General features: G+C 37.1%; 2 protein-coding genes and 1 non-coding gene across 3 annotated transcripts; 2 read left to right on the top strand and 1 right to left on the bottom strand.

Annotated features, from left to right (window-relative positions):
* The first annotated feature begins 159 nt into the window (after window positions 1-159).
* Window positions 160-11,676, top strand: LOC101743605 (programmed cell death protein 2-like). Its single transcript, XM_004930537.4, has 8 exons — window positions 160-513; window positions 600-766; window positions 3,350-3,547; window positions 3,679-3,791; window positions 4,142-4,266; window positions 4,727-4,880; window positions 6,420-6,558; window positions 7,311-11,676. Exons 1-8 carry the CDS (start codon window positions 406-408, stop codon window positions 7,591-7,593), a joined length of 1,287 nt encoding a protein of 428 aa, XP_004930594.1. The 5' UTR covers window positions 160-405; the 3' UTR covers window positions 7,594-11,676.
* Window positions 11,677-13,097: 1,421 nt separating this feature from the next.
* LOC692504 (p23-like protein) lies at window positions 13,098-13,592 on the top strand. The gene has a single exon (NM_001043493.1). The coding sequence runs from the start codon at window positions 13,098-13,100 to the stop codon at window positions 13,590-13,592; it is 495 nt and encodes a 164-aa protein (NP_001036958.1).
* An 11,836-nt stretch (window positions 13,593-25,428) lies between these two features.
* On the bottom strand, window positions 25,429-25,555 carry Mir3406 (microRNA mir-3406). The gene has a single exon (NR_107684.1). It is a non-coding gene; the product is annotated as a microRNA mir-3406 (primary transcript).
* Window positions 25,556-27,811: the final 2,256 nt, after the last annotated feature.

Here is a 27,811-nt window from a genome sequence, read left to right as displayed (position 1 = left end):
ACATTATATAACCGCATACCGTTTTTTCACTTCACATTTGGAATAGAAAAGATAACACTGCGTTTTCTGAAACATTAACTCTGTTTAAACCTCCATCGTGGGTTCTACATCCCGTTAAAAAACAATTTAATTACCTAGTTGATTCACAACATCGTCCTACTCACCAAATTAAATAAAGAAAGAAATTAGGAATAGCAGACTGCTTCATCGATTTAGATAATGTGCAATTTATTTGAGAAGAATGATATTTAATAGTAGTATGAAATCGGTCACCGATCCTCAATTGCCACGTTGCCAGTGCCGCAATTATAAAAAAAGTCATCGATCTTCAATGGAATTATAAGTACACGATACGATCCAATATTATGGATACAAAATTTTGAGTTCTATTTCTTGAGTTGAAAAATGGCCAAAAGACACGGCAGAGTTTATTTAGGATACGAAGAAGAATTTATAGCCGAAAAAAATCAAACCTTAGTCAATTACAGTGTCAACAAAATTGGTGGTCAGCCTGTACGTTTGCTTTGTAAATAGTGCAAACTTTACGTACTAGCCGCGTTTATTTTCGTTAAATTAAACCTTATTATTTTTGTCTTTAGGATTGGCCACCGTTGGAAAATTTTCAATATTCTTTTAAATGTCCGCTTTGTGGACTACATCGGCTACTGGTTATACAATGCTATGCTCCTTTGGAAAATTCTGTTTACCACCGAACTTTATATGTTTTTGCCTGCATCAATCCCAATTGCTGGATCCAATCAGAAAGGTATAATTTATACACAGAAATTTATACAGTGTAGTTAAACCTCAGTAGAGTATACTTTATTAAAACTAATAAAATAAATAGAACATAAAAAATTTAATTTATAAAAAATGATTTTTTCTTGTCTCTATTAGCGACTTCTTCTACATATTACTTAGTTTTTCCTACATTTACCATTGACATAAATTATTTCTCTTCTGCAATGTATAAATATGAGCAATAGTTGTATCTTTTAAATGAGGTTTGTTTTTTTGCTTTCAGATTTATTATTGTATAAATGTAGTTTTTTCCCTTTATTGTGTACCTATCCTCAAAATCTTATGCTGAAGATTTTTTTTAATAAGTAGCACCTTTGTATGAGATTTAATAAATACAGTCGTGGTCAACTAATTAGGGACATTCAAGATAGTGAAGGGCTATAACCGGTTATGTACATTTAAATATAAAACCTTATTGATTTCTCAGCACCTATTATTTCCATAATGGGGTCCGATTATTATGCTATAAATGGCTGTGAATAAAAGATTTAATAAATAGAAAAGTATTTAATATGAAAGATTAAACATGTATTAAATATTAAGGTACAATTATGTAGTGGACATTTAATTAAGGACAGTAAAGTATAATGAAAAATACAGTTACACAAAACTTATAATCTTCAGTGTTATAATATCTTTAACAGCTCCATTTTATTACGTGTAAAATCAGTACCCAGTAGCAAAACCTTTGTTAGTAATTACTGCTTGACACCGATGTGGCATAGACATTATCAGTTTCTAACATGCTTCGACAGGAATGTTTGCCCATGAATCAGAAAAAGCTTCATGAAGTTCATCCAAATTTGTATTACGATAAGTGGCAACTTTTTTCTTGATTTCGTGCCAAAGGTGCTCAATTGGGTTGAGGTCCGGGCTATTTGCTGGCCAATCTAGCACCGATACAAACTGACTGGTAAGAAAGACTTAACTGAATGGGCAGTATGTTTCGGGTCGTTATCCTGCTGAAACGTCCATATAATAGGGAGATGCTCCTCAGCATAGGGAAGCATAGTTTCTTCCAATATTGCCTTGTATTGATGTTGGTCTAAGTTATCCTGAACTTTCCTCACAGGTCCCACTCCACGTCCAGAAAATGGACCTCATATTTTAATGTTTCCACCGCCATGTTTCACCTGTTTTTTTGTGAATCTTGGATTCATTTCCGCTTTTACAGGACGCCGTACATATTGCCTTCCATCTGAAGAAATCAAATTAACCTTGGTCTCGTCAGAGAAAAGTACCTTGGGCGTAGGTCCAATGTCCATATTTACGTGCAAATGCCAAACGAGCATTTCTATGTTATTTCTTCAACAACGGTACTTTGCGAGCCACTCTTCCGAACAACCCTGCTTCTACCAAACCTCGTCGAACGGTCCTTGCAGATACACCGGCTCTTTCGTTTGCCCCAAACACTTCGTGTTTAATTAAAATAGAGCCTAGAAACGTATCTTTCTTAGCTAACTTGGTTATCATTCTATCTTCTTGCGGAGTCGTTTTTCTCGATCTTTTTGTTCTGGACACATTTAAAGCTCTGTTATAGCACTTGAAATGTTGCACTGCATTGCATACCATAGTTTTTGAACAATATAAAGGTTGTCCTATCCTTCGGTATGACCAACCACGCTCGACAAACTTCATGATGATTTTTCGTAGTGTTGGATCGCAACTTTTATTTTTGCCCATTTTTCTTCAAAATAATTCTCAAAACTTAAAATAAAAAATCTGGATTGCCGCCAAAGCGACCACTAAACAATAAGAAAAGAAACAAAAAAGTATTAAAATTCCAATTTTGTAATTAGAACGCAATACCTCAAGTGTCCCTAATTAAATGGCCAGCCAGCATTCTTTGAACCAATAGCACTATGATATTGTATCAGCTATACTGTAAAGAGGTTTAATGTTTAAGAAGTTGTTATTGTTTGTATAATCGCGCACATAAATGACTAATTACACTTACATGTAAAAGATATGGAATATTGCTAAGAATCGTTGGAAAATAAAAAAAAAATCATATTTGGCTTAACTAGAGATTGTCCCTAATTAGTTGACCATGACTGTATATAAAGTAATATTGTTTAATATTCATTAAAAAATTATTTATTAAAAAAACTTATTAATTATTATAAAAGAAATATATAAAATTAGCTCACTGAATTTCTCACTGGATCTTCTCAGTAGGTCATGTTTTCAATCTGGTGGTAGATTCTACAAAGCACTGTTCTTGCTAGGGTCAGTGTTAGCAATGCCTCCTGGTTTGAACCCCGAGAGCTCACCTGCATGTTAGGGTTACACTGACATAGCCTCTCATGACTATCAGCTTAGTAAAAAAAAAACGTTAATCTAAAAAATCAGCTTAGGTAGAAAAAAAAAGGTTTTTTTTATCCTGGTGGTCTTGATCAAGTAAAATTAAGCCAAAATAATAAAATTATTTTATTGTCGGTCCTTGATATGTTAAAATTATGTTGATAGATTCCAGTATATAGAAACATACCAATCGAGTTAATAAAGGGACAAGATAAAAATGTATCAAAAATATTTGTTTTTTTAGCTGGTTATGTTTACGTATGCAATATGAAGATAAAAAGACTAAAGAGGCAAGTGCAATAGTTGCAATACCAAATCTAGAAACCAACTTAAGTTGGTGTAGTGGTGCAGACGAGTGGGATGAAAATGATAATGATGACTCAGCTAACGGAAACCTGATGAGTGTTGACAATGACCCTAGCCCCAATAATGTTGTGCAAAGGTAACATAATTACAGATATTTTCCAACAATGATTGCTTATGAGTGAAATATTATGACATCATTGGTATAATGTAGTAAAATATGTCTTATAAATGTAAATTTAAAATATTTCTAACTAAAATGTGTTACAGAATTTCTGATGAAGATGAAGAGAGCAATTCCTATGAACTCGAAACTGTCGAACAAGCCCTTGGGAACCTCCAAATGTTTGATGCTCATAATGCAAATATGTCCCCAGTGCAAGGTATAATTTTTTATTTCCTACCTTTCCTAGTAACCTCAAGGGGTTATACCAAGTTTGCCAAATGTGTAGCTTTTGGGTCTTAGCTTAGTACTGTCTGGTGGGTCTGCAGAGGGACTTCGCTTCTCTCGGTATATTGTACCATATGTTCCATGGGGAGTGCTCTGAGGAATTACTGGAGATCATCATCTCAAGCAATTCCTCAGAGCACTTGTAGGGTTGGTCCTTAACATCTGTGAATATTATGAATCTCGATAATCTCAAAACACTTGGACGAAATTACCATGACCAACCTAAGTTATGAAAAATTATAATGTTGAATTATATAATGTATGTTTGAATTGAACAACTAGGTGCAGTTGGTGCAATATCTGCTCCTATCGCAGCAGCCGAATTAGAAGGTGGAGATGAATCAGGCTTAGTCACTGTTGATACACCAACTATGCCTTCAAGAGATATAGAAACTTTATTGCATAAGGTATGAAATGATTTTCTCCATCTGACATTATCAGCTGCTTTGACCAATATTTAGTTTAGTGTTCCTACATAATATGTTATTCATCATGCTGAGTGTTACAATCAATTTTGGGTTACAGGAAGGTCAAGAAAATTAGAGATTCGAAAATATTAAGAATCGTAAATAATCTTAAAATTCTGATCGTCTAAGTTTAATGGGTTCATGCCATAAATGTGATATTTGAATCTTTCTACCCTATTTCTATTCTATTTTATATAATAGACATACAGCCGTTTTTCAGTACAATTAAAAATCTACATATTGCCCACATGTCATGGTGCCTAAGGCTGGTATGTCATGACTAATGGTGCCTAAGGCTCCCGTAAAATTCTTTTATCAGGTGGACACATATCTTGTCAGCCTACCTAAATAAATCTGCAATGAAATAGGGCTACGAAATTTTAATAGTTCATATTTCCAGACAGCTGAATTACCAGGGGACTTGAGAAGCCGTCTTATGTGCGCCCCAATGCAATTTACACCAAAATATATTTATGTAGAGGAAGAATGGAAAATTTCTGGTAACCAAGATGACAAAGTTAATGAACTACTTAATAAATATAGCAAAGAAAATGGTGAGTCTTTTCATTTTTATCTCGTAAGTACTACACAGAGTGTTACATAAATTATGTCTCTATCTGTGAGTACCATAGTAATCAATCATGAGCATTTTGAAAAAACAAACTTAGGTGATATTTTCAAGTTAAATAATTGGTGGTTCTCAACTGAAGATTCTCATTACATGTTTATGCAATAATCATCATCTAGAAGGAAAAGTATTTATTTTTCACTTATTTCATATTTCTATATATACATGAAGCAAAAACATTGTACCCCTTTTTACGAAAATTGCGCGGTGAGAAGGAGTGCATAATGTTAATATATTTTATTAAATTAAGCATAAAAAATACATTAATTTCATAAAAAAAACATTACACACACAACCATGTATTTAACACACACACACGCATACTATTTGTTTATTGTCAAACTTTTCTTATTGCTAAATAGTCCCTATCAAATTGAGAATAGACTAAATATTGTTTGTCTTTATTAATATTTGTCTAAAGTGTAGTCTTGGCGAAATTTGTAATTATAGAAGTTTATTAGTCTTTGGCAATAGAATCATATAGTGTATAGTCCCCGGCACGTAACTTGGCAAGAGTCGCTAGATGCGCAGAAGTCGTTTTTTAGGTCTCTTTGGTTGTCAAGCGGGACGCGGGGAAAGACGTAGCACCGTTCCGAGCGCGCGATTGGTGAGTCAGTCGACCCTCCGCTCCCGCACCGCGTTCACGTTCCGTTCGCTCCCGGTTACACATGCGCCTACTAAATTGTAGGAACCCTTTGTTTATATTGAGTTTTTAGTTACGAGTTGTTATTATTGTTTTAAATTTAGTTTTTGTTACGAGTGCTATTGTTTTAAGTTTGTTTGTAATGCCAGGACCAAATACCAATGACCATATAGTTGATTGAGTCACTGAGCGTTTTATTATTTACGCCAGTGACGACAGCGACTCCCCGTTATGTCGACGATGAGGAGCCAACTCCTTCCACCAGCTCAGGTGCTACCATAAATTTAATTCAAGGGGTAGCACTATTAGAAAATGATAGTGACGGCGGCGACACATAATTTTTAATATTAAGTATATTTTTTTAAATAAACTTCTTAACTTTTAATTGTATTTTATTTATAACACCTAATACACTTCACGAATTCCTCTCTTTTCTTTAACTTTCTTCACACAGGCTTCAAAATAAATTATGGCAAATAAAAAAATTAATAAAATAAAGTTAAATTATATGCGGGCAATAAAAGTGACAATTTTTTGTTGCAATGTGCACTATGCGCAACATTACCCCCACTACACCAAAACCTTGCCAAATTACGTGCCGCTTACTATACAAACTTATAATTTCAATTAATTATAGTCGAATTTCGACTGCCGGGAGACGACTAGCTTCTATAAGTTACGGACTCAGAACATATTAATTAATGATAATAGTATATCAGAATCATATTGTCATGGTAATATATATCTGATATATCAATAATGATATAATAATAATAATATAATTATAATGATATATTAATGTCAATTATAATCCACTAACAGAGATAGAGCATGCAATTGACAAAGCTGGTGGTGGTGGTGGAGATGAAGAAACATATGAAGAGGCAGCACCCTTACATGGCGATAGATTGTTTCATGCATTTATTTCACGGCTTCGTCAAAATCCAGGACAAATCTTAAGGCAAGTTGTCATAGTATTAGAGAATTATACCCAGATTATTTTAATATTATTTTGGTTTTATTATATATTACTTATCATTTGACACAACACATATTGTGACAACATTAAAAATCATTAGAAAACAATAATTACTTAGTAGGTATAAATTATATTTAAAACTACTTTTATAGTTTAATCTGAAAGGTCTAGCAGTTTCTATGACTTAAATATTCAAGATATTGTTAGTAGTTTTGGAGTTAAAAGAAATTAAAAAATCCAGGGGCAAAAAAATAGACAATATAATAGACAGAATAATAAAATGATACTGGCGAGATTAAACCATAAAAGCAGTTATGTTTACGACTTGAGGAATACATAGAAAAAACTACAGGTATAAATTAAATAAACCAAACATTAAATTTTTATCTCCGCTCATGGCTCAGTGTGCTTAGTGCGAGTTTCTTAACGTTCTCGATAGCGTAAAAGTTAAGCCAATTGTATGCAGTTGAAACAGCGCCCCTAGCGGCACACATACGCGAACGATCCCATTCCAAACAAATATGAGCTAACTTTTACGCTATCGAGAACGTTAAAAAGCTCGCACTAAGCACACTGGTCCCCTGATATTAAATGGTTATTGAAGCTCATATTCGCCACAACTTAAACGACACCGCCTTCCAAATGAGGTCGATGTCTATTCTATAAAATTGCCAAGCTACCTAAAACGTATCAATAATTTGCGGTAAAATAAACATTAGAACGCAATATTTCAGGTACTCCCGAGACGAACCGCCCATACTAGGTGCTTCAATATCAAGTTCTGGGACTCCAGATTGCCCTTCCGTCCCAACTATCTGTGATCGATGCGGTTCCAGATTAATTTGCGAATTGCAACTCGTACCCGAATTCGCAGAGGCCCTTCGTTTGCCAAACAACACTGCTCTTGATCATTTACATTTCCTTTCTGTCCTTATATTTACGTGCTCACTGAGTTGCTGGCAACCCAATGATGTCTACATAAAGGAAACAGTAGTCTTCCAACCGGAAGTGATGTGAATATTAATGTTGAGCTTTCTTGTGTGCAATATCACCAAATACAATTGACATTAAATCCAAAACCGGTTTTCATCTTGCGATCTATTTCATTACTTTCGTTGTTTATGCGTGTGTTAGTGTTAAAATATTATATTATGAAATTGTTCGATTGTTCGTTGTATAACATTAGGTTAAGTTAATACGAGATCCTGCCTACCATCAATCTTTTCAGTTCACACACGATTATCTTGATTAAAACAATCAAAACTAATATCATTGGACGTATTTTTCAAAAAAAAACGTGGTTAGCGTCGTCGACTTTCGTTTTTTTTTTTTTACCTAAGCTGATAGATAGCCTTGAGAGGCTATACGTAGCGTCAGCGTAACCCATCCATTTTTGTGTGATTCAGAAACAAACAAACACTTTCAAAATGTAATTATTTGTTGCGTAAGGATGATCCATGATTATTTCATCTTTTTTTTTCATGGTCTCTACCTATCTATTCGCTGGTAGCCTAAGAGGCTATTCCAGCTACGCCTGAATTGGTAGGTGAGCTCTCGGGGCTCAAACCAGGAGTCGTTGCTAACACTGGCCCTAGCAAAAGCAGTGCTTCGCAGAATCTACCACCGGATCGGAAACGCGACCCACTGAGAAGATCCGGCAAGAAACTCAGTGGGCTCTGTCAATGGGTTAGTTTACTCGTCGAACCCTTCGTTGCAAGCCACGGGTTCGACGAGAATGGTTCTCGGTGCTTGAGTTACCTAAATCTTCTGCTAGGGCCAGTGTTAACAAGACTTCCGGTTTGAGCCCCGTGAGCTCACCTACATGTTAGGATGAAGCTGAAATAGCCTCTTAAGGCTATCTATCAGCATAGGTAGAAAAAACAAAAAAAGTTACCTAAAAACACCGTTAGTATATCGGGAGGATCCGAAATCGTCTTTTTCTTGGTTAGTTTACCTATAGATGATAACATACTATTACAAACATTTTAAATATATTAAATTGGACAATAAAAATCGTAACATTGACATCTTTTATAAAAACGCTTTTTCAACTTTTTTTTTTCGTTTTTGTTGTCCACTGCGACAACGGTTTCTAATATGATAATAACCACAATTTCCTGATACTTTATCTAAGATTGATAAACTTACCACACGTTATACATTATTCGTAAAACATCATAAATGTATCTGTGGTTAATGATGTTAATTTTTTTTTATGTCTGAGAGATTACTATTGGCACGGAGGCCTTTCCAGTTTTACCAGGGCAGGTGGGCGAGCAAGGGCTCAGCCAGGAAGGGTGGGATTTGCTAAAAGCTACCCGAGCGCCTCCAAAGGAGACCTAACAATGCTTCGCGAATGAATCTACTACCAGATCGGAATCGCGATCCGCTAAGAAGATCCGGCGAGAAACTCAGCGGGCTGATGTTTAGGTTAGGTTGCACGTCGAACTCTTTGTACGGTTACCGGGGTCCCTACTCTTAGTGTTAGAGCTAAAGGTGTCTAATGCAAGGGTTTAACCGATTCCAATAAGGAAGAGTTTTTTTTATTCAGACAGATTTAAAAAAAATTAGGTTGAATAAAAGATTTAGATTGAATTTTTTGTTTTGCACTACCAACTTCGTGTGTGCCTCCACTAAATTCAATAGTTTGTAAATTAATACAAGCTACTGCAAGTCTTGATAGTCTGTAGTTTCGCGGATGATGAAAATAACGGTCGAATAGTAAGAAAATTCAATAAATAAAAACAAATTTCTTGCCAGTGGTTATTTGGTCAGCTTCTTCTGGCAATTTTTTTATATTATTTTTTATTTATTGCTTTTGTAGGCAGACAAGCATACGGCCCACCTGATGGTGAGTAGTTACCGTCGCTCATGGACTTCAGCAAATACCAGGGGCAGAGCCAAGCCGCTGCCTACCGATAATCTTCAACTATTAAAAATAATAATACCTAAAAATGTTCATTTATTTAAAAAACTTCAAGCATACACAGAATACATATGAGAAAGTGTTTTGAAAAAATTATATGTATTATCGGTTTTTGTAGGTATATATTCCAATAAAAAAATTCGTTAAGTAACGTTTTACATTATAGATAATAAATTTTCATATTTTAGTCCTAGATTAATCTGTGATCAACTCTAAAGTCCATTTACATTATCTCTAACATAAAATTAAAATAGTTCAAACTAAGTAGTTTTACTGTTGTTAAATGACACCTGAATATTGAAAAGTCGCTTAATTTGACTTTTTATAGTTGAACTAGTTTTATGTACCATTATTTAATATTAAATTTATTATAAATACATATGAAGTGTAGGTTATTATCTATGATTTTTACGGACGTAAGGCAGTAACGCAAAAGACGTTCGAATATTCTGGGCCAATGAATAATAATCCACCAGAAAGCAAGTTTATTAACACTTCTTGAGTAATTTTTTTGTCCTTTTAGCACTTGTTTTAATTATTAGGGTGAACATGCAAATGAGCTCTCAGTCAGACTGGTGTTAAGTTCTCGGAGCTCACTGTATCGTGCCTTGTGCTCCTGACCTCTGCACAAGATTTCCGGTGTGCTTGTATTTACGACATTCACAACACCGGAGATAATTCTAGCCTTGAATCAAAAAGTTTTTTTCTTTCCAAGTATGGTGTCTAAAAATCAGACTTGAACTTTTTACTGAAAAGTACCCACCAAATTTTCTGTATTTACATAAATTAAGGGTTCAACAAATAAATAAAATGTTTCCAATGTAGCATAAGAATTGCCCTGAAATCCGATAAAGGTACAAAAATTAGCAAAATATAGAAGTAATGATATTTAAAGGATGATTGATAAATATTTGTACGATATTTGGATAGTCAATTAAAAAAAACGTTATGAAACTCACGGGACAAAAGTTGAAACTAGTGGAATAAATCAACAACATAGATCAATGCAAAATTCATTAATATTTTTCAAATAAAATTTAACCATTCTAATTTTTTTATATAATATTCCATTATTGTTAAATTTTGTGTATGTACTGTTCTCAATGTACTCAAAATAAATTATCTTGTTATTTTTATTTTTGCTTTTTTAATTGTTATAGTTTTCATAGAACGTTTATTTAAAAACCCAATTTAGTATATAAATAATTGCGTGTTTATTTGTGATATATGCGCTCGGACTTGTGTCTGATTAACATGAAACTTTATATTTTGGTCGCTTCACTGAAAGTTTTCTCTTAGTAAATTAATTAATAACCTGGCCTTTTATCCAAAAAAATGTGCAAAGGTTTCTTTTTTAGTACATACCTACTATAAAAATGTCATTATGTATAATAAAAACAAAATAATATTGCAGTTTTAACGAATGAAACAAAAAGGCATTATTATTAATTTATTTACCATTAGATGACGATGGAACTGATGTAATAAAAGGGTTGTTTTGCAATCTTACTATACTCATTCCACAGCGTACCTCTTTTCAAATTCATAAAAAATTGTAGACGAGCATATTTAAAATGTAAATTTACAATCCAAATATTCAATACTATATTGGTAGAAATGGGATAAATAACTTGGGACTTGAGTATGTCAATGAGTTAATTTATAAACTATCACTTTGGCCGGGTGTTTCTCTTTTCGTTTATTTCTATCCTGCTGAAACTATTCTAGCCGCTTCTAATACTATTTATTACCAAGGCAACACCATTTGACTGTATTCTGAAATATCAGAGTACCAAAAAAGTAGAAAGTCGAGGCATCTTACATTTTCACAAAATTAACTATGCATGTTATCTCTGCAATAAATGGAAGATATTTACCTTGACCAGCAAAACTAGGGTTCTCGTCTAGTACCTACCTGAATGTAAATTTCAATACACCCTGTATATGTCAGCTTAAAATGTTGCATACATACTATGTCTAGATATTATAATTAGAGATTATTTTCTAAAATGTTAAAGTTTCTAAAATGCGTCTCTCTGTTGAAGATCCTAAATAAGTAGAATATTTTTTAAAATAAAATAGTTCAAGCTAGTACGATGATTTTTTTCGTTTAGAAATCAAATTAATTTTATCTTTTTGTGAAATATATGAAAATAAAAAAATACAGATCAAAATTTGCTTATTTTGTGTGTACACAAAAGTCCCAACTTCTATTTTAGGTTCTTGCAGTGAACGAGAACGTTGTCGCGACCATTCTGGTTATGGTTCCAGAAATTTACCCTAATTGCATAATAATATTTCATAATTTCATCAATCCAAAAAATAGTTTTGGGTTTTCTCTACATAAGATATCTTTCGTAATCTTTTAAGAGCAAATGTAATATGAAACGTTATGGAAATGCAATTAGCTATGGAAGAACTTTGAATGAAATGGAATTAAATACGATGGTGTGTTATGGTATGGGATGGTATGATGGATGATACAACACCCTTGTTGAACAAGATTAAATGATCAATTTCTCAGTAAAATTAAGGTTCTTCAATTAAGGGAACTTCAATGGACTTTTTGGAAGAACTCGATGTACTACGTCTAGCGATTTCATCACATTTATGCACATTTACAGGTGCTGAACGATTAATACACGATTATCATTACACTTTTAAATCCGAATTTATATAAAAAATAAAATATAAAACCACTTGATAATTAAATATAAGTTGCATTCGCGCCAAAAGTCAAGTGTCAAGTGAGTGACAAACAAAAATTTATCTTGGAAAATCAATGTTGCCAGGTTGACAAGTCATAGTATCATCATTGCCATCGGTTAATTTCAAAAATGTATTCTAATTTATTGTTACTATCGTAGTCCATAGGCTATTGTGTTTATAGCAGTCTTCACTAATTAAATAATTATTTTCAACACACAAATGAATAGATGCATAGTCATTCATTTCAACACATAAGGTAGTTCAATACTAAGCTGTTTAGGTTGAGACAAAAAATTACTTTGGAATATCAGTGCGGGTTAGGAGTGAGGATACAGTACTAACCATAGGTAGTTGAAGAGTGGAAGCATCATCTTGTGATTAATTCACCATTAACTTTTAAAATAATTTCCCACTACTCATGGGCATCAGAAGTGTCAGGGGCACAGCTGATTGGGTCGGATGGAAGAAGCTGCCCTAGATGGCTATCGTTCTAATGAACGATGTACACAGGATAGAATAATTTTAGTTATAGAAATAATTGTAATATAAAGTTAAGTACTTAGATGAATAAACACGTCGTATTCAATACCCTAAACAAGTCATACGGATCCTCCCGATCCATTAACGGTGCTTTTAGGTACCTCAAGCACCATTCACGGTCCTCGTCGAACCCGTCGCTGGCGACGAAAGGCTCGACGAGTAAATTAACCCATAGACACAGCCCACTGAGTTTCTATGTAGTTCTATGTAGTACATACAGTATTTCTAAGTAGTCTGTGGGCGAATCTAATCTAGAAGTTTCCCACCTCTTTAGTCTATAAATTAAAAAAAATTAAAAATAGTTCCAGTCAAATATTCTGTAAAGCCGTGCGTTACTTAAAATATAATGTCTAGCGAAATTTCAGTTCCACCGCCAGTATTATGGGCACAACGAAAGGAAGATGTTTTTCTTACATTTAGTGTGGAAACTAAAGATCCGACGATCAAAATAGAAAAGGATTCAGTGTATTTTAGAGGTGAAGGTGCGCCGGATAATAGACTACATGAGGTAACGATAGCACTGTACGACACTGTTCTTCCGGAAAAGAGTGTTTTTGTAAATAAGGGCAGATGTGTGGAGATGATATTACGGAAGGAAAAAACAGATGGTCCATTCTGGCCGACGCTAACAAAAGACAAGAAAAAGCCGCATTACCTGAAAATTGATTTCAACAAATGGAATGATGAGGATGATGAAGTTGAAGAAAATAATTCATATGATTTCGAGCAAATGCTCCAGAACTTTGGTGGAGCTGGTGGTCCTGGGCAGAAGGCAGAAAAACCTTCGTTTGATGACTTGGAAACTGACTCTGATGATGAGAATTTACCTGATCTGGAATAAAATGACATTAAAAAAGTACAGTAATGTTACTTTTAAGGTTTTTCTAGTTTTAATAAAATGCCTGTAAACGCTGTGTTTATCTTAATTAATACCTACCTGACTTCTATCATATAAGATCAAATGATAAATTTTATAGCTAAATTAGAATGATTTCTTTTTTAAATATCAATGTGGTTTTGATTTTCACTTTGTAGATCAAGTTTAACGTTTCACTATTGCAGCAAATTCATTTAAAAGCAAATGATTCATTAATAAAACATAAAGACGGGGTTCATGATCCAATAGGTACTTACTAAAACTTAAATGACTAGCTTTCTGCCTGCAAGGAACAGACCACGCTTAATATCGCTTGGTCAGAAACCTGTGCTTAGCAATGGAAAAAAAGGTGTTCTATATTATTTCTCAGGACTCTTTCCGTGCTGAATTATATCAAAATTAGATCAGTAATTAGGGTGAAAAAATGTTATGGGTTACTTACTTATAGTGTAAGTATGGATGTTGCACGGACATAATCCACCTAATCTAAAAGGCAGTCTGTGACAGTGGTTGCTTTTCTTCCAGCATTGTTTAATATAAAAGAGGCCAATTATTAAAACTCCATTTTAGTGATTATTTTCAATTTTCAAAAAATTCACTTATATTGATTTAGTTTTAGATATCTAGCTTCTAAAATGCTGGTGATCTATATCAATCTATGCATTGAATTTGTGGTAACCCAGAGCATTAGGGTACTTGGTATACTCATCAAAGAAGCAACTATTGGACATTCAAATACGGAGAGGTACCACTTTTTGTAAGGAAATATATACTTAACACATGTTTATGAAAAACTTCCATGATGATGAGTAATACTGTTAAATAAAAATGAAAACTGCATAAATGTATAAGGTGTAATTACTGATGGGTGTACTGCCTATATCCAGCAGTGGACATCTGTGGGCTGATAAGAAGAAGTACTGTAAGCCTGCACAGGTACCACCACCTTTCCCATATCTTCTTTGAAGCAGTCATGCATTCATAATTGAAGATTAACATAAATACTATATTTTACAATGTTGATTTTGACCTCATGTCTCAACATGAGGGGCAGCATTCACATTGTTGTACCTATGTGCTCTGGGAATTATCACTATGTGGAATAGCTCGTTCACCCAACTATCTCTTTTTGGCTTAAGCATGGGTCATTCTTGACTTTTATCGTCGACCAAATGTACTTCAAAAACCTATCAACTTATTCACCAAATTCATAACCGATAGAGAAAAAAAAAATTATACTGGGTTCTAATACCTTCATGACCATAAGGGTAAAATGGAATTATTTTAATTTTTAGTTCGGCTTTATGAAGTCATCGTGGCCTAAAAGATAGGACGTCCGGTGCATTCGTATCTAGCGATGCACCGGTGTTGGAATCCCGCAAGCGGGTACCAATTTTTCTAATGAAATACGTAGGTACTTTAGAAATGTTCACGATTGACTTCCAAGGTGAGGGAATAACATCGTGTAATAGAAATCAAATCCGTTAAATTATAATTTGCGTAATTACTGGTGGTAGAACCTCTTGTGAGTCCGCACGGGAATGTACCACCACCCTGCCTATTTCTACCGTGAGGCAGTAATGCGTCCCCCGTTATGACTTGCGCGAGTGCGGTGTTCGCTCACGAAGCCCGCACATACATAGACACCCTCGAATCTCTACAGTCCCGCTTTTGCAGGTTAGCCGTCGGAGCTCGGTGGTTCGTGACTAACGTTGACCTACACGACGACCTGGGCTTCGAATCAATCCGGAAATACATGAAGTCAGCGTCGGAACGATACTTCGATAATGAATAAAGACTGCGTCATGATAATCTCCTTATCGTAGCCGCCGCTGACTACTCCCCGAATCCTGATCACGCAGGAGCCAGTCATCGTCGACGCCCTACATGCGTCCTTACGGATCCGTCAGATCCAATAACCTTTGCATTAGACGCCTTCAGCTCTAACACTAGGAGCAGGCTTAGGAATCCCGGTAACTGTACTCGTCGAACTCGACAAAGAGTTCAACGTGCATCCTAACCCATGCATCAGTTCGCCGGATCTTTTCAGAGGGTCGTGATTCCGGTCCGGTAGTAGATTCATTCGCGAAGCAGTTGCTCTTGAGTTGTTAGGTCTCCTTCGGATGCGCTCGGGCAGCTGCTAGCAAATTCCACCCCTCCTGGCTGAGCCTTTGCTCGCCCACCTGTCCTGAAACTGAAAAGGCCTCCGGGCCACCAGTAAACCCACAATCATAAAAAAAAGTGATGCGTTTCGGTTTGAAGGGTGGGGTAGCCGCTGTAACTATACTAAGACCTTAGAACTATATCTCAAGTTTGGTGGCGCATTTACGTTGTAGATGTATATGGGCTCCAGTGGTGGTAGGACCTCTTGGGAGCCCACACGGGTAGGTACCACCACCCCGCCTATTTCCGCCGTGAAGCAGTAATGCGTTTCGGTTCGAAGGGTGGGGTAGCCGTTGTAAATATACTGAGATCTTAGAACTTATATCTCGAGGTGGGTGGCGCATTCACGTGGTAGATGTCTATGGGCTCCAGTAACCACTTAACACCAGGTGGGCTGTGAGCTCGTCCATCCATCTAAGCAATAAAAAATAAAAAAACCCACTTAACACCAGGTGGGCTGTGAGCACGTCCACCCATGTAAGCAATAAAAAAACCTTATTCATTAAAACTTTTTTTTTTAAACCTCATTTAATTTAAATTTTTGCGCCGTTTGTGGGGATCAATTCAGATGCCCGGTGCTAAATGAATACCGGTACCCATCGTCATTATAATGTCGATGACACTACACATCGTTATGTTGAATTCTCGATGGCATAATCTAATAGCTCCTCCATCTTTCAGACCTGCTGCTTCGCAACAGTAACATGCAGAATGGTAGCACCCAACCATGCAGGCTCACACGCTATATCTTCAATACTTCTTAATGATACCATTTTATAGCTTCGTATCTTTGCAAACCAAAATGGAGTTTATTAACCTCTGTCTGTCGGGACTTAGCACTCGATCAATGTCTACGGTTATTCATCAGAAGAAATAACTTCGCGACATTTTTATTACACACTAGCTGACCCGACAGACTTCGTAGTGCCTCAAACGATAAATAAAACACCTAAACTTTTATATAAAATAAACTTAAAACAAACAAAAGGAATCCGTTCGACGGGGGACACATCAAAGGATCTGACTCGGACATGGAGGTCGACCTCGCCCCCGCCTCATCGACGGATGGATTCACCCTGGTAAAGGGTAAGAAGCGCGCTGCGGAATCCCGAGCTCCCGCGGCCGCTAAAATTAGTAAAGCCGCGAACTCGTCGCGCCCTCGCCCTCCGACTCCTGTCGCTCCCCCTGCCCGTGCCACACCGTCGCCGCGTCCAGTGGCACAAAATAAAACTCAGACCCCTCCCCCGGTAATCCTTCAAGAGAAGGCAGCTTGGGACCGAGTTTCCCTGGCCCTTCAGGCCAAAAAAATTAATTTTATCAGCGCCCGTAACCTCGCGAATGGGATTCAAATTAAGGTAACGACACCCGACGACCATAGGGCCCTCTCAAGCTACCTCCGAAAGGAGCGTATAAGTTTCCACACTTATACGCTTCAGGAGGAGCGTGAACTTCGCGCGGTCATACGCGGCATCCCAAAGGAATTAGATGCCGATCTCGTCAAGGCCGACCTTCTAGAACAAGGTCTGCCGGTCAATTCCATGCACCGCATGCACACAGGACGCGGGAGGGAGCCATACAATATGGTTCTCGTCGCTCTCCAGCCTACCCCCGAGGGCAAGCAAATTTTCAACGTACGAACAGTCTGTAGGCTTTCCGGAATAACCGTCGAAACCCCTCATAAAAAAGGCACTCCGTGCCAGTGCCATAACTGTCAGTTGTACGGGCACTCTTCCCGTAATTGCCACGCGCGCTCCCGATGCGTCAAGTGTTTGGGCGATCACGCCACGAGCCTTTGCACTCGCGATCAAAAAACCGCTACGGAACCGCCTAGCTGCGTCCTGTGCCGAACACAGGGTCACCCCGCGAATTACCGTGGTTGCCCCCGAGCCCCTAAAATAAATCGCCGCGTCGCCCGCCAAAACCGCCTCCGAGCTTTCGGCCCAGACATCAAAGCCACGGCACCCTCTGTGTCGCAGGCTAAGCCAGCGTTCGTTCCGGTGCCGGTGCCCAGTGTCTCGGCCTGGGCGAAACCGCTGCCGTACATGAACACGGCTACAACTCCCTCCTCCGCGATTCGTCCCGCCCCCGCGACTCGTCCCTCTCCCGCGACTCGTCCCTCTCCCGCGACTTGCCCTCCGACCGCGTCCGACAATCTCGCTTTAGCGATCGACTTCTTTCAGTCGATCAACTTTGAGCGCGTTAATGCTTTGGGCGACGCCATCCGCGCCGCCCCCACTGCACAACACTTTATCGCCGTTGTGCAAGAATACGCTGACGTATACTGCGACAACTGCTTAGTCTTTCCTTTAAAAAAAAAGAAAAAAACTAGTGTCTCAGTTAAAAGAATATATATTACAAAAAAAAACAGGCAGTTGAGCACACAAATTTGTAGGGTGTGGTTGTACGGCCGATCTGACTCTCCCTCTGTAGGTTACCCTCCTGAATTCCGGCAGCCAACGGACGTGGGTTGACCCGCTGAAGCACCACGTCTGGACTCCTGGAGGTTTCCTGGGCTGGCTAGATCACCAGGGTACGGGTTACTGTGCGGAGATGACCTTTTCAGCACAGACGCAGATTATCAAGCGAAGCAAGAAGCGTGAAAGGCAGCAACGCATGAACCCCTAAAAGCGGGGTCGAATCCGTTTATTTTAATCGTCTTAATATTAAACAGCACACGATATTGCTGTACTAAATATATTTTTTTAATAAATTATTTGTAGGTAAGTCGTCTAGGTTTGAAAACGAACTTTAACTGAACTCGAATACAAACGTAAGACTAATAAGGAAGTCTAGTGACGACTCCGGCGGCTGCGCAGTGTCTGCGCCAGCCGAACCTACGTCTCGGGGGGAGGTGGGAACTATTGTTCTCACCTCAGCGGTACAGTCGATAAAATAACTGCTTTGAACATTAATACTTTTGTTTTAAGGTTTTTTTTTATCTTTTTATTTTGCAGACAATTTAAGTTGTAACATTACGTTACATTACCCCCCGTCGCGCATAAGGATTTTAATCTTAAAATTAAAATCCTCAATTTTCAAGCGTGTATCAATTTCTTACAATCACCTTTCACACAACCTTTCATACTTCACCAACAGTCAAAATAAATCAAATAATATGCATAATTATAAGACTCCATAGCATAACGAAAGTCATAAGTCTTATCGGCTTACGACTTTTTGCAAGAAATGTAAAAAAAGATTTTAATGGGCATGGGCAACAAAAACGAAACGTAACAACTATGAGTGTTGTCCTAATATTTTCAAGTCTTTAATATGCCAAGTGCCTATGTTTTTACCCGACATGTCTTCTAGGACGTTGTTTATAGGACTGGCAACACAGATAAAAATGTAACGTAAAAGATGGACGCTGAAGAAAATTAAAATGAGTGATTTAAGTATTCAATTATAGTTTTATTATAATCAAAACAATGACTGAAACACCCACAACAAACATGGTGTCAGGTGTGGGGTTCCTGCCACTTTTACCCAATATGGATTTCAAAGGTAACCTTGCCGAAAATTTCAAAATGTATCGTCAAAGGTTGGAGATATATTTGTCTGCTAATGGCCTTGATGACGCCAAAGACAAAAGAAAAATATCAATTCTGCTGAATTTTATTGGCGAAAACGGAATCAAAATCTACAATTCTTTCAACTTAAACGCATCTGAATCACATACTTTTGAACACGTGCTCAAAAAGTTTGAGGCGTACTTTGAACCAAAGAAAAGTCTAACTATAGCAAGGAACGAGTTTTTTACTGTTACACAAGATGAAGACAGGTTGGAGGATTACTTTCAAAGAGTAATAAATCTCGGTATTCAATGCGAACTTGGAGATCTCAGAGAAGGGTTGACAGTGGGAAAGATAATTTCAGGGTTAGACTCCAAATATAATAATCTCAAAACACGATTAATGTCGGAAGACGATAGTAAATTAACATTAGATTATGTTATGAAATACTTACTGAGTGCCGAAACCTCTAGAAAATATATAGAAGAAAAAACAAATTCCAAAGACAGCGATGAATCCTCCATCCTATATGTTAATAAAAAATCAATAAGGAACTGTAGAAACTGTGGCACATCTCATAATATAAATAAATGCCCAGCATACGGCAAGGAGTGTCTGAAGTGCAAGAAACTTAACCATTTTAGTAAAGTATGCAGATCAGCCAAGAAACCAAATTTTTATCAAAAGCAAGTCAATGTCCTTGAGGATCCAGATAAGAACAAAGAGGATGAAGCTCAAGGAGATTTCTTTGTTGGTTATGCAGGCAATGAAATAATTCAAGATTTTACAGTCAATAACATCAAAATTCCCATCAAAATGGACACTGGAGCTGCATGCAACGTGATTGGGAGCGAAGTATGTAAATTAATTAATATAAAAACCTCAGAAATTTTGCCCTGTGACAAAAAGGTCATTCAACTAGATGGAAAATGTGTACCAGTCAGGGGTACTTGTTGGTTGAATATTATTCATCCTAATAGCAAAAAATACACTGTTAAGTTCATCATAATTGAAGGAAATATTCCTACTTTACTCGGGTGCAGAACATGTTTAACTTATAATTTTATTTCAGCAAACACTAACCTTGTTAACATACATAATGTGACAGTTGGAAAAGACACAACATTCAATTTAATAAAAAAATTAAAAAATGATTTCAGTGAGCTCTTCAGTGGAGGTCTTGGTTGCATTCCTGGCACAGTAAACATTCAGCTAAGTAGTGAAGCAGTCCCTACAGTGCAGGCTGCTAGACGTGTTCCATTTGCATTAATGCCTGAACTGCGCCGTGAATTAGATCATATGGAAGCAATAGGGGTTATTGAAAAGGTAGATAAGCCCACCAAATGGGTAAATAATATAGTGCCTGTTAGAAAAACGAATGGTAAATTACGAATATGCATAGATCCGAGAGCATTGAACAAATACATTCTGCAGCCTAAATATCAATTACCAACTCTAGATGAAATTAAAAGTAGAATGAAAAATGCCAAAGTATTTGCACTACTGGATGCGTCAAATGGCTTCTGGATGCTAAATTTAAATGAGGAAAGCTCGGATCTATGTACATTTATAACGCCATTTGGGAGATATCGTTTTAAAAGATTACCCTTTGGTATTAGTTCAGCGCCTGAAGAATTTAGCAGAATAATTAATCAAATGTTTGAAAATGTTGAAGGAGTCATTCCATATATTGATGATATTTGTGTGTATGCCCAGTCAGTGGAAGAGTTAAACGATAGGCTAAGAAAAGTGTTACAAATTGCTCTAAAAAATTGCCTTAAATTAAATGAATCTAAATGTAAATTCTTTATGTCTGAACTTCTCTTCGTAGGCCATAAGTTCACAGAAAAAGGTGTGTCACCAGACCCTGGTAAAGTGCAGGCAGTAGTGAAAATGGAACACCCTAAATGTAAAAAAGATTTGGAAAGATTTTTGGGAATGTGTAATTATTTATCTCGTTTCATTCCAAATTATTCTAAGTTAATAGAACCTTTGCGTATCCTAATGAAAAAAGATACTGTGTTTACTTGGGATAGCAATCAGGAACATGCAGTTGAGAGATTGAAAGAAGCTTTATGTAAAAGTCCATGCTTAGCTTTTTTTAATACCAATCAGGAAATAGTGTTGTCTGTGGATAGCTCATCAACTGCAATGGGGGCTGTAGTTCTTCAAAATGGTAAACCAATTGCATATGCATCCCGAGCACTTACATCCACAGAACAACGCTATTGCCAGTTAGAAAAGGAGATGCTGGCAATTTATTTTGGCTGCCATAAAATGCATCAATATACTTACGGCCGCAAAGTACATGTTGAAACAGATCATAGACCACTTGAGTCACTGTTTAAAAAACCTTTGTATAAAGTGCCAGCAAGACTACAGAGAATGATGTTAGCTGTACAGGGTTATAACTTGCATGTTAATTACAAACCGGGTAAATTATTATTTATTGCTGACACATTATCTCGTAGTTGCGCTGATACAGTAGAGCCAAAAATAAAACAACTGCACGACAATATAATCTGTCATGTTAAACTACAAAGAGATTGTCTACCTATATCTAATGTACAACTAAAAAGAATACAAATAGCTACTGCTTCTGATGAAATACTGAAAATGGTCATAACATATGTTAAACAAGGATGGCCAAAAAACATTAAAGACGTAAATAAAGATTTAAGAAATTATTGGACTTTTAGGGATGAGTTAGGTGTGCTAGATGGTATAGTATTGAAAAGTAATCTCATTGTAATACCAGAATCCTTAAGAACTGAAATGATGCAAAATATTCACCAAGGTCATGCTGGGTTAAACACTTGTAAAATGAGAGCCCGATCATGTATTTTCTGGCCAGAACTAAACAACGACTTGGAACTATTTGTAAAACAATGCAAACCTTGTATGAAGTACCACATAAATTTACAAAAGGAGCCATTAATTCATCACAGCATAGAACAGATTCCTTGGTACAAGGTTGGCATTGATATTTGTACCCTGAATAATAAAGATTATCTGGTATTCATGGATTATTATACTAAATTCATTGAAGTATGTAAACTAGATAATTTGACAAGTGATTGTGTAATAGTGAACTGCAAATCTATTTTTGGAAGGCATGGCATACCATCATTTGTAGTTACAGATTGTGGTACACAGTTTACGTCAGAGAAATTTAAAGAATTTGCTTTTTATTATAAATTTGAGCACATAAAATCAAGCCCAAAGCATTCTCAATCAAATGGGTTAAGTGAAAGTGGTGTAAAAATATTTAAAAATATTCTAAGAAAATGTAATGAGGATGGCTCAGATCCATACCTTGGTTTGCTAAATTATAGAAATACACCTAAACCTTACATGCCATCGCCTGCACAATTATTGTACTCTAGAAACTTAAATTCACTCATACCAGTACCTAGAAGCACACTTAAGCCTAAATTGTTTTATTGTGACAGTAAATATTATAACCATTTAAACTCTGTAAAAAAGAATTATGACAAATGTGCAAAAGAATTACCCCAATTAAAACTTCACCAAGAGGTATATTTCAAGAAAACATTAGATTCAAATTGGCAAAAAGGAAAAATTATAAAAAATTGTACTGAGCCCCGTTCTTATTTAGTAGCTGATAGTGAAGGAAAAATATACCGAAGAAACAGAAAATATATTTTAGAAAGAGTGCCAGACAGTTCACCTGATACAAAAAACAATTGTAGAACAACTAAAGTAAAAAATCATAATTTTGCTGTAGATGATATACCTGATATAGTATTAGATAATAGCATGTGTCAGCCTTCAGCTAAATATGTTTTACAAGAGCCTAGCTTAGAAAAAATAGTATGTGGAAGTAACATGGCAACCCAGGCGAGTCCAGCAAGATCACGGGAGAGAAGTAGGTCCTTGGATAGTTCTACAAATAATGCTAATCTACCTACTCCCAGCAGCAGGACCAGCAGGGGTGGCTTAAATGAACAATGTAGTAATGATAAAATAACAAGGAGTGGACGAGTAGTTAAGAAACCCACTAGATTTAAGGATTTTGTTGATATTGGCTAAATGTATTACATAATAGATAAAGGGGAGTTGTACTTTAAAAGGGGGGGATGTTTATAGGACTGGCAACACAGATAAAAATGTAACGTAAAAGATGGACGCTGAAGAAAATTAAAATGAGTGATTTAAGTATTCAATTATAGTTTTATTATAATCAAAACAATGACTGAAACACCCACAACAAACAGACGTAGACAAGTGGCGAGAGTTTTTCGACAACTTTGCACTTGATATATTTCGGTGCTAACTTCTTACTAAAATACTTATCTTTGTCACTCAGGACGTAAGCGCGTTTATAAACAGTATCTCCTACATTAAATTCAAAAGGCTTTCTGCGTAAATTATAGTTAGCAGTGTTTTTTACGTGTGCGTGATATAGAGGTTTCTGAACTTGATCGAAGATGGAGTTCAAACACCCTAGGTTTTCGGCATACACATCTCGAGGTAGAAACAAAACTTGATCACCCAAATCAATATCAGTATAATGAGAGCCACATACTACTAGTTCTCTGCCAAAGACAAGAAATGACGGAGTGAAACCAGTAGCCTCGTTAACCGAATTATTAATGGCAAACTGGACACTAGGAATAAAAGTATCCCATGACCGATGATCGCTCTCAACAAACGTAGAAATACAAGTAATAATTGTTTTATTATACCGCTCTACGGTATTCACCTGGGGGGTATATTTTGGCGTGAAAAATACGTTTGGTATGTTATACTTTTTGAATAGTGCATTTGTATGACTACTAATGAACTGAGAGCCATTATCGAGAAAAATTGTTTGAGGCACACCATGAACGAGGAAAATTTGCTCTTCTAAAATTCGGACTATAATGTCTGAAGTTGCCTTTTTAATTGGATAAATGTGACAAAATTTCGAAAAACAGCAAGTTATCACTAGAATATGGCAATTTTGTTTTCGAGTCACAGGCAAAGGACCCATTAAATCAATCGATAACATCTGATACGGTCGAGAGCACTGCTTGGGGCGACCCATTTCTCCTAGAGTAGCATGGTTTTGAATTTTGTACTTGAGACAAGTGGAACATGAACCTACGAAATTTGCTACGTCTCGATACATGCCTGGCCAATAGTATCTAAGGGCGATACGTCTGTAAGTCTTAAAAATACCCAAATGACCAGCAGTTGGCTCACTATAATTCTCAGCAATGACAGTGTTTCTAAGTTCTGAAGGAACTACCTCTTTCCACGAAAATTCATTTGTGAGATAACACTTATTCTTACTACAACGGAAAAGAGCGTCATTTTTGATATGATAATTTGGATAATGTACAGGCTGGGTCAAACAATTATTATAAAGGGTCTTATACCAATCATCACTAGAAGTCGTGAGTGATTTAGCAGTAGTGATAGTATTGACCGGGACAGCTCTAGACAAAGCGTCGGGAATCACATTGTCTACACCGCGGCGGTGTTTGATTTCAAAATCAAACGACGATAATCGAACTCCCCAACGTGCAAGCCTACCCGTAGGATTGTTCAAGGAAAGGAACCACTTAAGTGCGCTGTGGTCTGTGTAAACCGTGAATGTCTTTCCGTTCTCCAGATAGCAACGCCAGTGCTCGAGAGCCACGAGAACAGCTAAGGTCTCACGTTCGGTAATGCTATAATTCTTTTCGGCCCCCGATAAGGACTTGCTCATATACGCTATAGGGTGCTCTTTCCCGTCAATAGTTTGTGTGAGCATACCACCTATCCCATAGTTACTAGCATCTGTATGGACTTCGAAAGGCAGATCGTAATTTGGGCAGGAGAGAACAGGTGCAGAGACCAAAGATTCCTTAAGTTTTTTGAACGCAGTGTCGGCCTCATCTGTCCACTGGAAGGGAGGTGTTGATTTTTTGTTCGATGTCAACCTATTAAGCGGCCCTGCGATAGTGCTAAAGTTTGGGACAAATCTCCGGTACCATGTTGCCGTGCCTAGGAACCGTTTCAAGTCCTTACGACATGTAGGAGTTGGGTAATTTAGAATGGCTGTAACTTTATCCGGATCAGTCCGCAAACCATTCGCGTCGACCACATAGCCTAAATATTTAAGTTTACTTCGAAAAAATTCACACTTTTCTAAATTAATTGTTAGATTAGCATGGCGCAGCTTGTCTAACACGCGAAGAAGAAGACTAACATGCTCATCAAACGTGCTACTTACTATTATCACATCATCTAAATATGCGAACGCCTTGTGATCCATGTCGCCAAACAATAAATCGACTAACCGCTGTTGCGTAGAAGGCGCATTGGTCAAACCAAACGGTGTAGTCTTGAACCGTAACGTCCCTCGTCCCGGAACGTAAAATGCCGTCTTGTCCCTATCTTCGAGTGCTATTGGTAATTGCCAGAAAGCCTTTGATAAGTCAATACTGCTAAGATAGCGCGCGTCTCGCAAGTTGTCCAATATCTCCGATATGTAAGGTAAGTTATAAGCGTCGCGTTTTGTAACAGAGTTTAGCTTCCTACTATCTAAGCAGAACCGCGGCTGACCATCTTTTTTAGTGACTAGCAATACCGGGGATTGCCAGGCACTCTCACAAGGCTCAACTACATCAAGCTGGAGCATTTCGTCTACTTGCTCGACTAGGATTCTCTGTTTCTCTGGTGAAAGCCTATAGTAGCGCTGTCTCACAGGAGGAGAATTCCCCGTGTCAATGTGGTGAGTAATTAAGTTTGTGCGTCCAAGTCCTTTGCGCTCAAAAGATATTTCTTCAAACTGCTTAGTAATATTGTCAACGACGGCCTTTTGTGATTCGTCCAAATAATCATACGAGCGCAAAAAATTGGTTGGGCTACCAACATCTAAATTAGCCAATGGAGGGCCGGGGAAATGAAGAGAACTCAAGTACTTCGGGCAAATTTTAAATGTGTGCCAAGTCAATCCCTAAAATAAGCGATGATTGAACTTCTGGAACTACGTGACTCTGAATAATGTGGAACTGGTTTTCGAAATGCACTGGCATATTAATATAGCCTATACTTCTAAGATTTTGTCCACCAGCCGCAATAATAGTCAATTTATCATCAGTACACAACTCCAGCCCACGACTAACTAATGCACTATGAGCATTGTTGCCTAAAATAGTAACCGCTGAGCCTGAATCCAAAAGGCCGGAAACTGTCAAATCGTGTATCTTAATATTAACATAGGGTCTTTTATCGTTAGTTGGTTTTGTATGCAGAATTGAAGCAACCTTGTAGCCATTAAAAAATAAACTAATTGTTTTTAACCAATTCTCCCATTCATCCCGGCTGGTACGGTGTATCTTTACATGTTCCAGGGACAATGGTTTGCTACAATTCTGCAAATTTAGTTTTTTGGAGCCTGTTTGCCAGTACAATGTGAACACTCAGGTTTCTTAACTCCCTTGCGACCACACTTAAAACACAAAACTTCCGTATTAGTGCAGTCCCTAAAACTATGCGTATTGTTGCGGCACCTAGGACAATAGGGTAATTTTTCCCTTGCATCGTGATGACTTTCTTCAATACTGTGTATATTTTTGATTAATATTAGTGTTCCTGTTTATTTTTAATGGTTGATACGACTGTTTGTTGTAACTATAGCTAGATTTATAGTCGTAGGTCGATTTCGCCTTGGTCGCATATTTGTACGCAAATTCTGGTGCCAAGGTATCGGAAGTCGCTGCAGATGGTTCTCGAAAGTGGACGAGCCTAGACTGAACAATTTCATAATTCCTGCACAAGGATCTCAATTGATCAATGTTGCTTATTTCAGTAGCAGAGGCTAGAGTGCTTGCATAGCAAGGGCGGATATTATGTAATACTATTTCAAGCTTGTCCTCTTCCGAAAGTGATTTTAAGAGGCGGGCAAACATACCCGAGAGAATAGCTAAGTAGATCGTAATATTTTCCGTTTCCCCTTGAGTCCTAGCACGAATCTCAGCAAGTAAACGGTAATCATAGTCTGCTTTATCAAAATCTTTTTTTAAAAGAATAACAAGATCATCCCAAGATGAAACCTGGTCCTTAATACTCCTGAACCAATGCAGCGCATCATCTGTAAATATTTCTGTAGCAGATGAGAGAAGTTTTGAGTCGGGGATGCTACGCGCCTCGCTAAATTCGTAAACACGTTGAATAAAAGATCGAACACATGACTTACCATCGAACTTCAGCCTACTCAGTTCTGAAGTAACACCTCTATCACAAGTAACAGCGACATTAATTGGTGCCTGAATGCCAGGTACAGAAGCAGATGCTGAACTAGATACACCAACTAATAGAGGATCAATTGCCTTTTTGCTTAATTTCTGGAATTTTTCGTAGAATTCTTTAAAAAGTTTACTACAAGCAGAGTGCGGCTTCTCTACTTCATCAACCACTATTCTGTTGATCCTATGATAAAGGTGATGAAAAATATTTTCTATGCGCGATAATGTACTTTTATCAGTAGGGCTTGACTCGAGACTTGCATTGACT

Source organism: Bombyx mori, chromosome 6 (genome assembly GCF_030269925.1).
Source record: "Bombyx mori chromosome 6, ASM3026992v2".
In the NCBI taxonomy this organism is placed as follows: Eukaryota; Metazoa; Arthropoda; class Insecta; order Lepidoptera; family Bombycidae; genus Bombyx; species Bombyx mori.
The sequence above is the reverse complement of the archived record's forward strand: the minus strand, read 5'-3'. Positions and strand labels throughout refer to the sequence as shown.